General features: G+C 44.0%; 1 protein-coding gene across 1 annotated transcript in view; it reads left to right on the plus strand.

Annotated features, from left to right (window-relative positions):
* The window catches only part of SQOR (sulfide quinone oxidoreductase), a 43920-nt gene that overhangs the window by 9736 nt on the left and 22130 nt on the right, over positions 1–12054 (plus strand). Inside the window, exon 2 of the mRNA XM_046654107.1 lies at positions 9558–9808. Within this exon, the coding sequence (XP_046510063.1) occupies positions 9575–9808 (234 nt within the window). The 5' untranslated portion in view covers positions 9558–9574. The remainder of the gene's footprint in view (positions 1–9557; positions 9809–12054) is intronic.

Raw genomic sequence — 12054 nt, forward strand, 5'->3', positions numbered from 1 at the left:
AACAGTTGGTGAATGCTTTTAAATGTAGGTGTATTAGAACCTGCCTGGGATTTGCTTTAATCAGGGATGGTGAGGCCAGCACATCAGGAGGTGACTCCTGTGGAGGAAGGTTTAACTCTGAGTTCCTCAGGAACATAAGGTGTGGGGCCACACAGGGAAGCACCCAGGTTGGTCGGGAGGCAGAAAAATTGAGGGGAAAGCGTGACAAACCTGCATTGTGGTTTCATGAGGTAGGGGGAACAGGCTGACCAGGTTTGGGATTGGCCAATTTGAGTAATTTTACTGGGCTCTGTGGTGTAAGGACTGCCTTAGTTGTCTGATGTCTGGCCCCAGGAGGAGGGGGTTCAAGTATGGGCTCTCGGTTGGTTGGATGACTTTTCAAGGGTATAGTCTCAGACAAGTTGTTTACTATCTTTAGCAGTTAGCTAACCCTGGGAAAGGCCATCTCTTTAGGATTAACAAAGCCCCCAAATGTCAAATCATAAAATCAGAAAACTGAAAACATGATCAGTACAACAGGACTCGAAAAATCTCCAGGAAGCTTCCATGAAGTGTCTAATCCAGTGCCATTGATAAGTGTCACGAATATGACCACATCCTTTACCTGCATGTACTTCAGCTTAAGATGAGATCATCTCAGGAACCATAGCATTTATGGGGCAAGGCTTGGCATTTTCTTGGCATCCAAAGTGGTACTAATCTGATCAGAGTAACAGTTCCCTTCCTGAGATTTTTCCAGATTTGGACCTGCCCTTTTATAGTTTAAGGCAGAGGGTGTGAAGGTTAATTTTACGTGTCAACGTGACTGAGTCACGAGGTTCCCAGATATTTGGTCAAACATTATTCTGGGTGTGTCTATACGGATGTTTCCAGAGGAATCGGTAAAGCAGATGGCCCTCCCCAGTGTGGGCAGCCTCATCCCATCAGTTGAAGGTCTGAACAGAACAAAAAGCCTGACTGTCCCGTGACTGAGAGAGAATCCGTCTGCCTGACTGCCTTGAGCTGGGACATTGGTTTTCTCCTGCCTTTATACTCGAACTGAAACATCAGCCCTTCCTGGGTCTTGAACCCGCTGAGCTTTCATGGAAACTGCACCTCTGACTCTCCCAGGTCTCCAGCTTGCTGACTGCAGATCTCGGGACTTGTCAGCCTCCATAACTGTGTGAGCCAATTCCCGGGAGTGTCCGCCATGTAACAGAGAAGTGATGATGTTTGCTTCGGTTCCCTCCCTCATCTTTTTCTATCTCCTCCACCTGGTTTTGTCCTTTACTGGCAGTGTGGCCTTGAGGATGTAACCAGTGTCCTTGCAGCCTTACTTTTTTCAGTTGTAAAATGGGGATGGTATGTACCTGAAGCATCTAGCACGGGGCTTGGAACATGGGAGTCTGGGGTGGGGCAGCGATGAGCCAGTTTTACAGTTAGGATCAGGATCCAGCTTCGGATTGTCCAAAGTAGCCATTTATGTTGGGGAGGGATGGAGGGGATTGGCAAAGCTCAGGACTGGTAGAAGGAGGGGCCGGCAAGTTCAGCAAGTCCCAGAGGGGTGGGAGGGCACTAAGGGGGATTTACCCAGAAACAAATGAAGTTTAAGCTTCCTGGCCTCTCTCGCACAGGCCCCTGTGGGTGCGGGGATTCCAGGCGGGGAGGGGTAGCCAGATTGTGACCAGGAAGCAATTCTGTGCTTGTATTTCTGATAAACTGCCTAAAGGAGACCTCAGGATCCAGACATTTACTGTGATTTATTTTCTCACTGAAAATTGATATTAACTATTGTATCTAATTTTATGTTTGTAATTTTGGGTCCTCAAATTGTATAGACTTCAGTGCTCATAAAACCTGGATCTGCCCCTGCCTGGAGGCCTGCCCCTCTGGGAGATGACGTGTGGGGCCACTTGGGGTTGCAGAACTCTTGCGCGGTGCCCAGCCTAGCAATGAGGCTGTCCTGAGATGCGGAGTTGGGAGAAAGTCCAGACCAGAAGATTTTTTCCTCCTTGAATTGCTGCTTCAAAGAGCATTCAGAAAAAGTTGCTGTTCACAGAAAGGACTCATTGTAGCTCTGGCCCTACTGCTGACTCATTGTGTGACCTTTGGAAGATCACTTTGCCTCTCTGAGCCTCAGTTTCCCCATTTGTAAAGTGGTATCAAGACCTCCAGTGTGGCTCAGGTGTGGGCCTTGTTAAGTGTAAAGCTCTCTGCACATGGGAGGGAAGTATTGAAATTGTGCTGCTGTTGCTTGTACTTCTATTATCTTGCTGTTACTTGACATAATTGTGCCCAGAGCTTAACATTTCAGTGACTGAAGAGCAAAGCCAATGCCCACTCTGACACCCTGGTTTTTGGTTTTTTCTTTTGCCATTTCATTCATTCGTTTTAACTTTTTATTGGGGAAACGTTTCAGTATATACAAAAATACACTACCACAAGGAATGCCCATATAAATCCATCAGTTGGCTTCAAATTATTATCAACTCGTGGCCAATCTTGTGTCATCTACATTTCCCACCTACTCCACTTCCTGTAAGATTTTCAATCAAATTCCAAATCATTTCGACTGTAAGAATCCCAGCATTTCTAAAAGATAAAGGTTCTTAAAAAATTATATCATTGGGGCTGCCTGGTGGTGTAGTGGTTAAGTTTGCTTGCTGTGCTTCGGTGGCCCAGAGTTCGAGGGTTCAGATCCTGGGCTTGGACCTGCACTGCTCATCAAGCCATGCTGTGGTGGTGACCCACATACAAAATAGAGGAAGATTGGCACAGATGTTAGCTTATGGCCAGTCTTCCTCACCAAAGGGGAAAAAATTGTATATCAATACTATTATTTTACCTTGCCTCTCCCTCAAAAAACCTAAAATCTTTTCTTTTAATTTGCTTATAAACTAAAATTTAATACCATACCCTTCCACCCCACTCCATGTGGCATAAACTATTTTAAATTTGAATGTAGGGGTCAGTCCCATGGCCAAGTGATTAAGTTTATGTGCTCTGCTTTGGTGGCCCAGGGTTTTGCAGGTTCGGATCCTGGCACAGACCTAGCACTGCTCTTCAAGCCATGCCAAGGCAGTGTCCCACATAGCAGAACTAGAAGGACCCATCACTAGAATATACAACTATGTACTGGGGGGCTTTGGGGAGAAAGAAAAAAAAGAAAGATTGGCAATAGATGTTAGCTGAGAGCCAATCTTAAAAAAAAAAAAGGAATGTAGATAAAATTTAGCTGGTAGGCATTTTTCCTGAATTATTTCTTAGGTCTAATGCTGTGAGAACTCAATTGAGGAGTCAGTTTGAATTAAATTCTGCTGCTTAAATTAGTGATGTGGGCTTAGGCAAGTTCTCTAACCTTATGTTAAACCTCAATTTTCCCATCTGTACAATGGGGATACTAACACCCCTTTTTACAAAGTTATTGTAAGGAGTCTCTGAGACAGCATAAGTAAAGTACAATGAGTCACACTCTGTAAATGTTAGCTATTATTATTATGACAGGTTCTCCCTACTTTTTCCTATCAAGTTCTGCCTTCTGGTAATTTGGCTGAGAGCTGTAACTGATGAAGCCTTACACCTGATTTAATTTAATAGGCCCAGAAAGGGGAGGAGCTAGTGGAGGGGCCTTCCAGCAGTCTCACCACCTGGGCACTAGGTGAAAGCCCAGCCTGTACTGTGTAGTCAAGACTCACTTGTGTCTCTGAGGTTGGAGCCCACAGGGATCCAGACCATCAAGACAGAACAGCTCAGAGTAACCTTGGTCCAGGGAAACGGGAGGCAGAGAGGTTAGGTAGGAGGAAGGGAGTGGGTGGTGAGAGCTGGAGGCTCTTGGTTGTCTGTTTTCCTCTTTGATGTTGGAAGTGTTCTACGAAGGTAATATGTTAAAAGTTGGCTTTGTGGTTATTGAAACCGAAAGCAAAGAGGGCCCTGCCTGGTGTAGGCTTGAGAGAAAACAACTGCGAACCATACAAAGGCCCACTGTTTCCTCAAGAGCAAAATAGCTGAGAGGTTGACTACAGGTCTTGCTGGCCTGATGGATCTTTCATTAAAAATGCTCTGAATAATCCTTGCTTATGGGCCAGCTCTCTTTGAACTCTGCCAGGTGTCCTAGCTGACACCCAGTGAGTAGCATGTCACATTACCCAAGATTAAGGAGATTTTGACACGGGCGATCTGGACTGCCTGTCCAGGAAGAGCCTGCTGTGGGAAAGTGTGGGGCCTCTAAGACTTGTCTGGACCAGGGCCTGGAGCCAGCAGCCAGTGATGTGAGTAGGAGATGCCTGGGAGGCTGTCTTATCTTTCAGTCAGCATGGATTTTACTTCTCCAGTTAGATCACAGGGAGAGCAAAGCATTTGTTTTGATCCTTTGAAGGAGGCACTCAATTGATTTAGGATTAATTGAGGACTTTTCATCCAATTTAGGGGCATAGTATTATGTAATTATAAAATGTATTGCATGGCCACTTGTTAAATGAAAGTTAAATTTGCCTTATTTATTGATTTTAAAAGTATGTGTGTTTCACCTTGTAAGAATGTGGAGAGAAAGTGGCTGCCTTCTTTGGAATTATTGATAGTTAATTCTTCTTTCTTAACCTATCAAGTACATATGTTTCAGGCTAGCTTCTAGGGAAACTACAAAGTCATATTAGATTTATACTCCTTAGTTATTTTGTTGGTTTTCTGTTCTAATCTGCTGACTGCAGGGTCAAGTTTGGCCTTTGTTTTCTTTCTTTTCGTCTTGTGGTTCAGATTGTGTGACCGTTGCTTCCTTCAATTTGTCTGTTTTTTCGGTTGTTGCTATAGACTTGATTTAGGTCAGTGTCAGAAATTCTGATTGGTTCCTTGAGTGATATTTTCTGATACTACTCGTGTCACCAAATGTATGATTTTTCCGACACAACCAGTTCTCCGACACCAACTGGATGACCAATAATTCAATTTAATACTGACGATAACCCCCAGCAGTAACTAGACCCCACAGATTAAGTGCTCAGACACACAAGAATGCCTCCACTTCAGATGCCAGCTGCAAATCGGGTCCCAGGTGACCCATATTTCTGTCTGGTTGACTGCAAATTTGGGGGTTCCTAGGATTCTCCCTCAGGTCTGATAATTTGCTAGAATGACTCATAGAACTCAGGAAAACACTTTGCTATAACAGTTTGTTATAAAGGATCAGGAACTGCCAAATGGAAGAGACACATAGAGCGGTGTATGAGGGGTGAGGTGGCACAGAACTTTCATGCCCTTGGTGAGTATGCGGTGCCACCCTCCCAGCACTTCAGTGTGCTCACCAACTCGGAAGTTTTCAGAATCTTGCTGTTCAAGAGTTTTTATAGAATTCAATCTCCAGTAAGGCTGAAAGTTCCAACCCTCTAATCACATGTTTGGTCTTTCTGGTGACCAGTCTCCATCCTGAAGCTATCTAGGGTCCCACTCTGAGTCACTTCATTAACATAAACTCCAGTATGGTTGAACGGGGCTCAAAATTATTATATGTTATTGAATAACAAATAACTCCTATCATTTAGGAAATTCCAAAGGTATTACAGAGAGCTTTGTGCTAGGAGCAGGGGACAAAGACCAAATTTCTCTCTCTATATATGTATTTTATTGTACTGCAGTTCCAAAGTGGGATATTACAAAATTATGATTATGCATTATTGCCCTGGCTTGTTTCTATCTTTGGCTTTGTATCATGCCCCACCTTCTCCACAAATAGCATTAGATTATGGTTCTGGTTTTTTCTGATCTGGATGTTTAGATGCTGTTACATTGTTAGAATGAGAGTGTCATTGAGATTTTCAGGTGTTTTGACACTTGGAACTTTTCTTCTAACAGTCTTTTGTGTTTTTGAAATTATTGTTTATAGTTCACAGCTGACGACTCCAAGGGCAAGACATTCTGCTTGATGACTGTTATTAATGAAGTTGATGAAACTGATTCAAAGGACTTTGTGTTTGTAAATATTGAATCCAGAAATAGGCCTGAAGCAAACAGAACTAACCTCCTTGGCTGAATGTGGGAAATATTTGCAAAAATTCTTCCTCTTTCTTTTTATTTATTAACTATTTTTTATTTTTATTATTTATTTTTTTTGAGGAAGATTAGCCCTGATAACACCTGTGCCCATCTTCCTCTATTTTATATATGGGACGCCTGCCACAGCATGGCTTGATGAGCAGTGGTTACGTCTGCGCATGGGATCCGAACCCGCAAACCACAGGCCACTGAAGTAGAGCATGTGAACATAACTATTATGCCACAAGGCCAGCCCCAATGCTTCCTCTTTCAAGAGAGGGATCATGGGGTCTTAGGCTGAAAGGGAACTCAGGGGTGAAGTAGACTCGATGGAGTGGCAGGAAACCGGAAGCTTAGCCAGGCCTCCTTCTAGATCCTTGTTTTTTAACTCTTTCCATGGGCTTAAGATGTAGTGTCGGGACCATGAAAAAGTGGGCTCCCTTTTCTGGGAAGTGAGGAGTTTTGCTGTGATTCTGTCATTCTGTGGACGTTTAGAAAGGCAGGATGTGATGGCTTTCTATCCACCATAAAATATCTTCTTCCTTCCCTACCATCCTGCTTGGTGATTTCCTCTGCTCCTCAACCATAAAAAAAAAACAAAAAAAATCAAACTGAGTGGTTTTTAAAATTTAAAATGTAGAATTCATTAAAGAAAACTTGAGAAAAGCACACACAAAGAAGAGGAAAAAAATCAATTATAGTTATAGCAAAACATTGCTAATATTTAAGTGTTAGTACCATGAAAAATGGTTTCCCTTTTCTGGGAAGTGTGGAGAAAAAGAATATATATTTTCCATTTAACATTAACATATTAGCATTGTTCTGTTGTTGATAAAGATCACAGAGATAGTAGAGTGTAGTGGTTTAATATAGAGCCTCTGGCACCAGAATGCCTGGGTTCAAATCAGTCTACAGCTTACAGGATGTATGACCTTGAGGGAGTCATTTGACTGCTCCTTGCCTTGGTTTTATTGTCTGTAAAATGGGAATGATAATGGCAGCCAACTTGCAAATTAAATACTATGTAAAAGACTTAATATATGTTAGTGATTATGATCAAAATAGATTTTATTATAATATTAATATATATGTATATAGTAGAAATTTAATAAAATACAGAAAAGCAGAAGAAATCAAGATCACCTCTTATTCTAAAACCCAGAGAAAACCACGTACCCAGTGTCAGCATTTTGCTATCTGTTTTTAAATGCATTTTCTCTGACATAGTTGAGTTCATATTGTATTTAGTGATCATAACACAAAAAATTTATAGGCTTTTTGTAAACATAATTTTAAAAGACTTATATAGTCTTTTATATAGTTGTTCTGCCACATGCCCAGCTGGGTGAGCAGTGCACAATAGGTTGCTGAGAGACCAAAGAAAAGACCCAGAGACAGCAAATGAGACATATGGGTTTATTGGGAGTTACTTACAGGGAAGATCCAGTGGTGGCCAGCTGGACAGGAAATGTGCACCTGCTACTGCCCTCTGAGAGAAGCTGGCTTAAGTAGGCAGAGGAACAAAGGCTGCCCGCTTGCCAAGGGAGACTGTCCCTGTCTCACCTGCATTCCAAGGACCAGAGCCCCCCTGGAGGGCCTCCATGTTCCCTCAGACCATGAGGATCTTTGTGCTAACTAGCCCACAAGAAAGTGGCTGGGTTAACCAACCCCAGGACTATTATCCTGAGTGCTGGCACGTAGCCCAGACAAGGAGCCTCAAGGACACATGGTTTTAAAGGGGGGCATGCTGCCTAGTGCCCCTACAATAGTCTTTATATAATTTTGTGTAACCATATTTTACTTAACCTTTCCCCAAAGTTTCAACATTCAGACTGCTATCTCTGCCCCTCCCCCAATATTCAGTTGAAGTAATCATAAATTAAGCTTGGTTAAAACACTCTGGAACTTGAGCCTTCCTTGGCCAGTGTGGAGCCTACATTTTTCTGTAACCAGGCTGTAATCAGATCCAATCCTCAAACCAGTTAGCTGAGGGCTGACTATATTATGACTGAATATATGAGAAATATCTTTGCAAAGGTTTGTCTTCTTGAGTCTTAAAAGACAAGAGTCCCAGAAGTGGAAATGCAGGGTCAAAGGATGAGAAATGTTCTTTTCTAGAAGATTCATATTGATTTTAAACTTGTGGCAACAATGTACAAGCTTGTCCTGCTTACTGGGGGCCCCCATGTTCCCTCCCCACAGTTCAGGGTCGCTTCTCAGATCTGAAATATTGAGGAGGTTGTCGGGGTGCCAAAACACTGGAATAGAGTTAATCCTGATTGAAATCAGCACTCTGGCTCCTCCTCCTCCTCCCAGTCATTTCTCCCTCCCCCAGGACCTTTCCTTCTTCCTTTCATAGCCTTTTTCCCCTCTCAGCTTCCTCTAATCCCCTCATGTAGGCTTCCTCTCCTCTAGTAGGGGGAAATGCATGTAATTAAATCATTCCTGTTAAGAAGTGAGTGACCTTAGCAGCAAGAAGTGTTATCCTTCAGCTGGGTACTTGCATTTCAATAAAGGGTTGCTGGAGCTTTGTTGAACCCAAAGGACTGAACTTGATGGTGGAATCTGGACGCTGTAATACCCAGAGAGGGAGATATTTTGCATCTGGGCCCTCCAAATTATGCAAGTAGATGGTATATCCAAGATATAAAGCCAGTTCTATGGATGGGGTGAGCCAAGGCCAGTTTCTGAGAAGCCTTTATTTCCTCATTGCCAAAGCACTGAGTGCTCAGAGCAGAAACCCGTTTTCCTAGAGGTAAAGTGTCTCTCTCAGAGGAACTATTAAGGGAAGATTGTTTACTGAATTGGATATAATAAAAGACTGGTTAGCAGCATGTGCATATTCTTTACATAAAATATAACTTAATGATACCAGGTAGGGCTCCTTTTATGGCTTTTTTATCATCTGGTTGAAATTGTCAAAGGTGTGGAGGGCCTTTGCTTGTATTTCTGTCACCAGTGATTTGATCAAATTGAGTGTCCCTGGGCAAGCAAAGCTAGGAGACTCTGGGCCCTGATTACCTTGGTCTGAACTCTGGGTTGCAGAATGTGGGTTTCTTGCTGGACTATTTCTGTTTCAGCAAAGTCTTAGGAGCCCTTGATGGCAAGAGATTGTACAGGTCTCTATCTGCAGACTCGTACATCTTTGATGGATTGAAAAGCCAAAGATAGAGTGTGCCTGAGAGGAGAATGGGTGACAGCTGGATACAACCACATGATGCCCTAGAGTTTTTGGGTGGACAAGGATGGTATAGAGAAATAAATAGAAAGAACTTAAAAAGTAAGGCTTACTTCGTTCAAAGAAAGTCCTAGATGTCCTGAAAGGCGGAAAGGGAGAAATGGAGAAAGGGAGAGCTTAGCCGATTGTTAGTTATCAACTGAACACTCTCAGGACACTTTGGAACCACAGCCAGATGGGAAGGTGGTCTTGAAGTGAGATGGTGGGCACCAACTGGAGCTGGCCAGATGCCAGCCTCCCCTTCCTCCCAAAAAGAAAATGCTTTGGTCTCATAGTGGTCCCTTCCTGACTCATAGCCTTATCTGTTCCTTTCTAGTCTGATCCAGCCTGAAGATGACCCCCCTGGTCTCTGTGGTGTCAGGCCCCCGTGCTCGGCTCTTTGCTTGCTTCCTCAGGCTGGGCACTCAGCAGGCCAGCTCACTTCAGCTGCACACAGGAGCCAGTCTGGCAGCCAAGAACTACTATGAGGTGCTGGTGCTGGGTGGCGGCAGCGGTGGGATCTCCATGGCTGCCCGCATGAAGAGGAGAGTGGGTGCAGACAACGTGGCCATCGTTGAGCCCAGTGAGGTAAGTCTCCTCTTTTTGAGTGTATGAGTGTGTGCGCATGTGTGTGTCTGTGTTAGGGGTGTGCTGTCATGTTCCCAGGTTAGTGCTTCTCCTTCTGGGCACAAAAAACAGGCCCTCAAAGGGATTGGGGGAGGGTAGAGGGAGGGAGAGAGAGGACAGATCTCTTGGCTTTCTCTGTTCTTCTCTGGATTAGTTTCTTAGGGCTGCCATAACAAATTACCAGAAACTGGGTGGTTTAAGATAGATTTTCATTCTCTCACAGTTATGGAGGCGAGAAGTCCAAAACCAAGGAGTCAGCAGGGCCATGGTGGAGGGGAGGGGGAATCTGTCTCGTGCCTCTCTTCGAGCTTCTTGTGGTTGTGGGCAGTCCTTGAGGTTCCGTGGCTTGGAGTGGCATCACTCCAATGTCTGCCTCCATCTTGACATGCTGTTCTCTCTGTGTGTTTCTAGTATCTTCAGGTGACCTTCTTATAAGGACGCCAGTCATTGGGTGTAGGGCTCATCTGATCCTCATTTTGAGCAAGAGTATGAGTAAAATGAGCATGACCTCGTTTTAACTTGATTACATCTGCAAGGACCCTACTTCCAAATAAAGTCACATTCACAGGTACTGGGGTTAGGACTTCAACATTTCTTTTTGGGGAGAGACAATTCAACTCACAAAATCCTCTACCTCCCACCTCATGTCCAGAGAAAAATCAGTGGCCATTGTACTTTCCTATGGCTGTCCCAGTCTGGAGAAAGGATGATGCATTGAGGAGGCCTCTGGAAAAGTGTCAGTGGGTTTGAGAAATTTAAGTACAGGGGATTATAAACAGATTATAAGGAAGAAAAAGGCAGCAGACACCTGGGGGGAAGTTGGGAAGTGTTGGTAAGGCACTATTTCATGAAAAACATTTTAGGATTATCCAAAAGCTTCAGAAAAATATTCAAGATCTTTGGTGGGTTGCCTAATGTTTCCCGAGGAACCAGATGTGCACCAGCTGGGAGTTGTATCCTTGGGAGGGAAAAGTAAAATGGACCTGGTGCCTGTTTGGTGGGGAGGAGAGGGCAAGAAAGGCACAATCCTTTTCCAGAAGTCTCCCCAGTACCAAATGAGGCTGCCCAGGGCTATGTTGCAATCTCTGATTGTTATGCTGTGATCTGAGAGGACAGTAGAGGGCTCTCTCTCTCACTTTCCTTTTTAAAGTGACTTTAATTCAGGGACATTTTAAACGACAATGGTCTGAGAGCTGTATCAGGAGGCCTGTGGTGTGTTGTAGCTAACCCATGGGGAGGTCTCCCAGAGGGGCTACTCTTTGTCATCAGACGAGAGCTCCTCTGAGGCACTGGATTTAACTCAGGAGGCCAGAATCCCATTTGTCCTGCCCCATGAGGAGATGCAGGACAGGAATCTTGAAGGAACTGCCAGTGGCTCAGGCATTTGGCATTTTCCCTCCTGCGTCTGGTTTAGCGATTGCTGGAGCTGATGCTTGTTCGTAGTCTGAAAAAATCCTCGCCTGTATTTTCATTCCTTTTTCTGTTCAAGATGGACTTGAAATCATTGAGCTCTCACAACTGGAGACCTCTGCCCCCTCTCCTCTTTGAGCACATCCATCACTGGCTCTAGGGACATTGCAAGGCCATTCCTCTGTTCTCTTCACCTCTCTGTGGGTATTGGCAATTCTGTCCAGCTGATTCGAGGCGTTTTGGCAATGTTGAGAGCTCTTGGTCCCGCAGTCTACTCCATGAGTCAACTGGAATTCGCAGAGGCCATTAAACCAATCTAGTTTTTGCTCTTGAGTCTAGAACTTTCACAACTAACTTAGATCAAGAGTGGCCCATCTGAAGCAAGAGAACTCCAGAAAATAGTGGAGGTTTGGACATTTGTTGCATTATGGGATAGGATATGGTGCCCACTGGCTTTGGATGTAAAAGCTCCGAGAATGGAGAAGAGGGCCTGGTAGCATTGATAGGGAGTGCCCGCGGTCTGCCGTGGGCCTGGGAAACCCAGCTGGAAGTTAGTGAAGTCTCAAGGATCCCCAGAAGTGGCTGTAAATTTTTCAGACTTACCATAGTCCCACAAACTTCTGAGGAACCATATTTAGGCTGCTGGGCTTAATTTTTCTTTATATCTGTGGACATAAACGTATCCGTAATGTGTGTGTATATGTATAATATGTACACGTTAAACACTAAGTCAACTTTCAGCAATAAATAATACAATGGTTACTAAGGATAGTTTATGGCTTTTTTGGATGATCTCG

This window comes from Equus quagga, chromosome 2, assembly GCF_021613505.1.
Source record: "Equus quagga isolate Etosha38 chromosome 2, UCLA_HA_Equagga_1.0, whole genome shotgun sequence".
NCBI classification, from domain to species: Eukaryota; Metazoa; Chordata; class Mammalia; order Perissodactyla; family Equidae; genus Equus; species Equus quagga.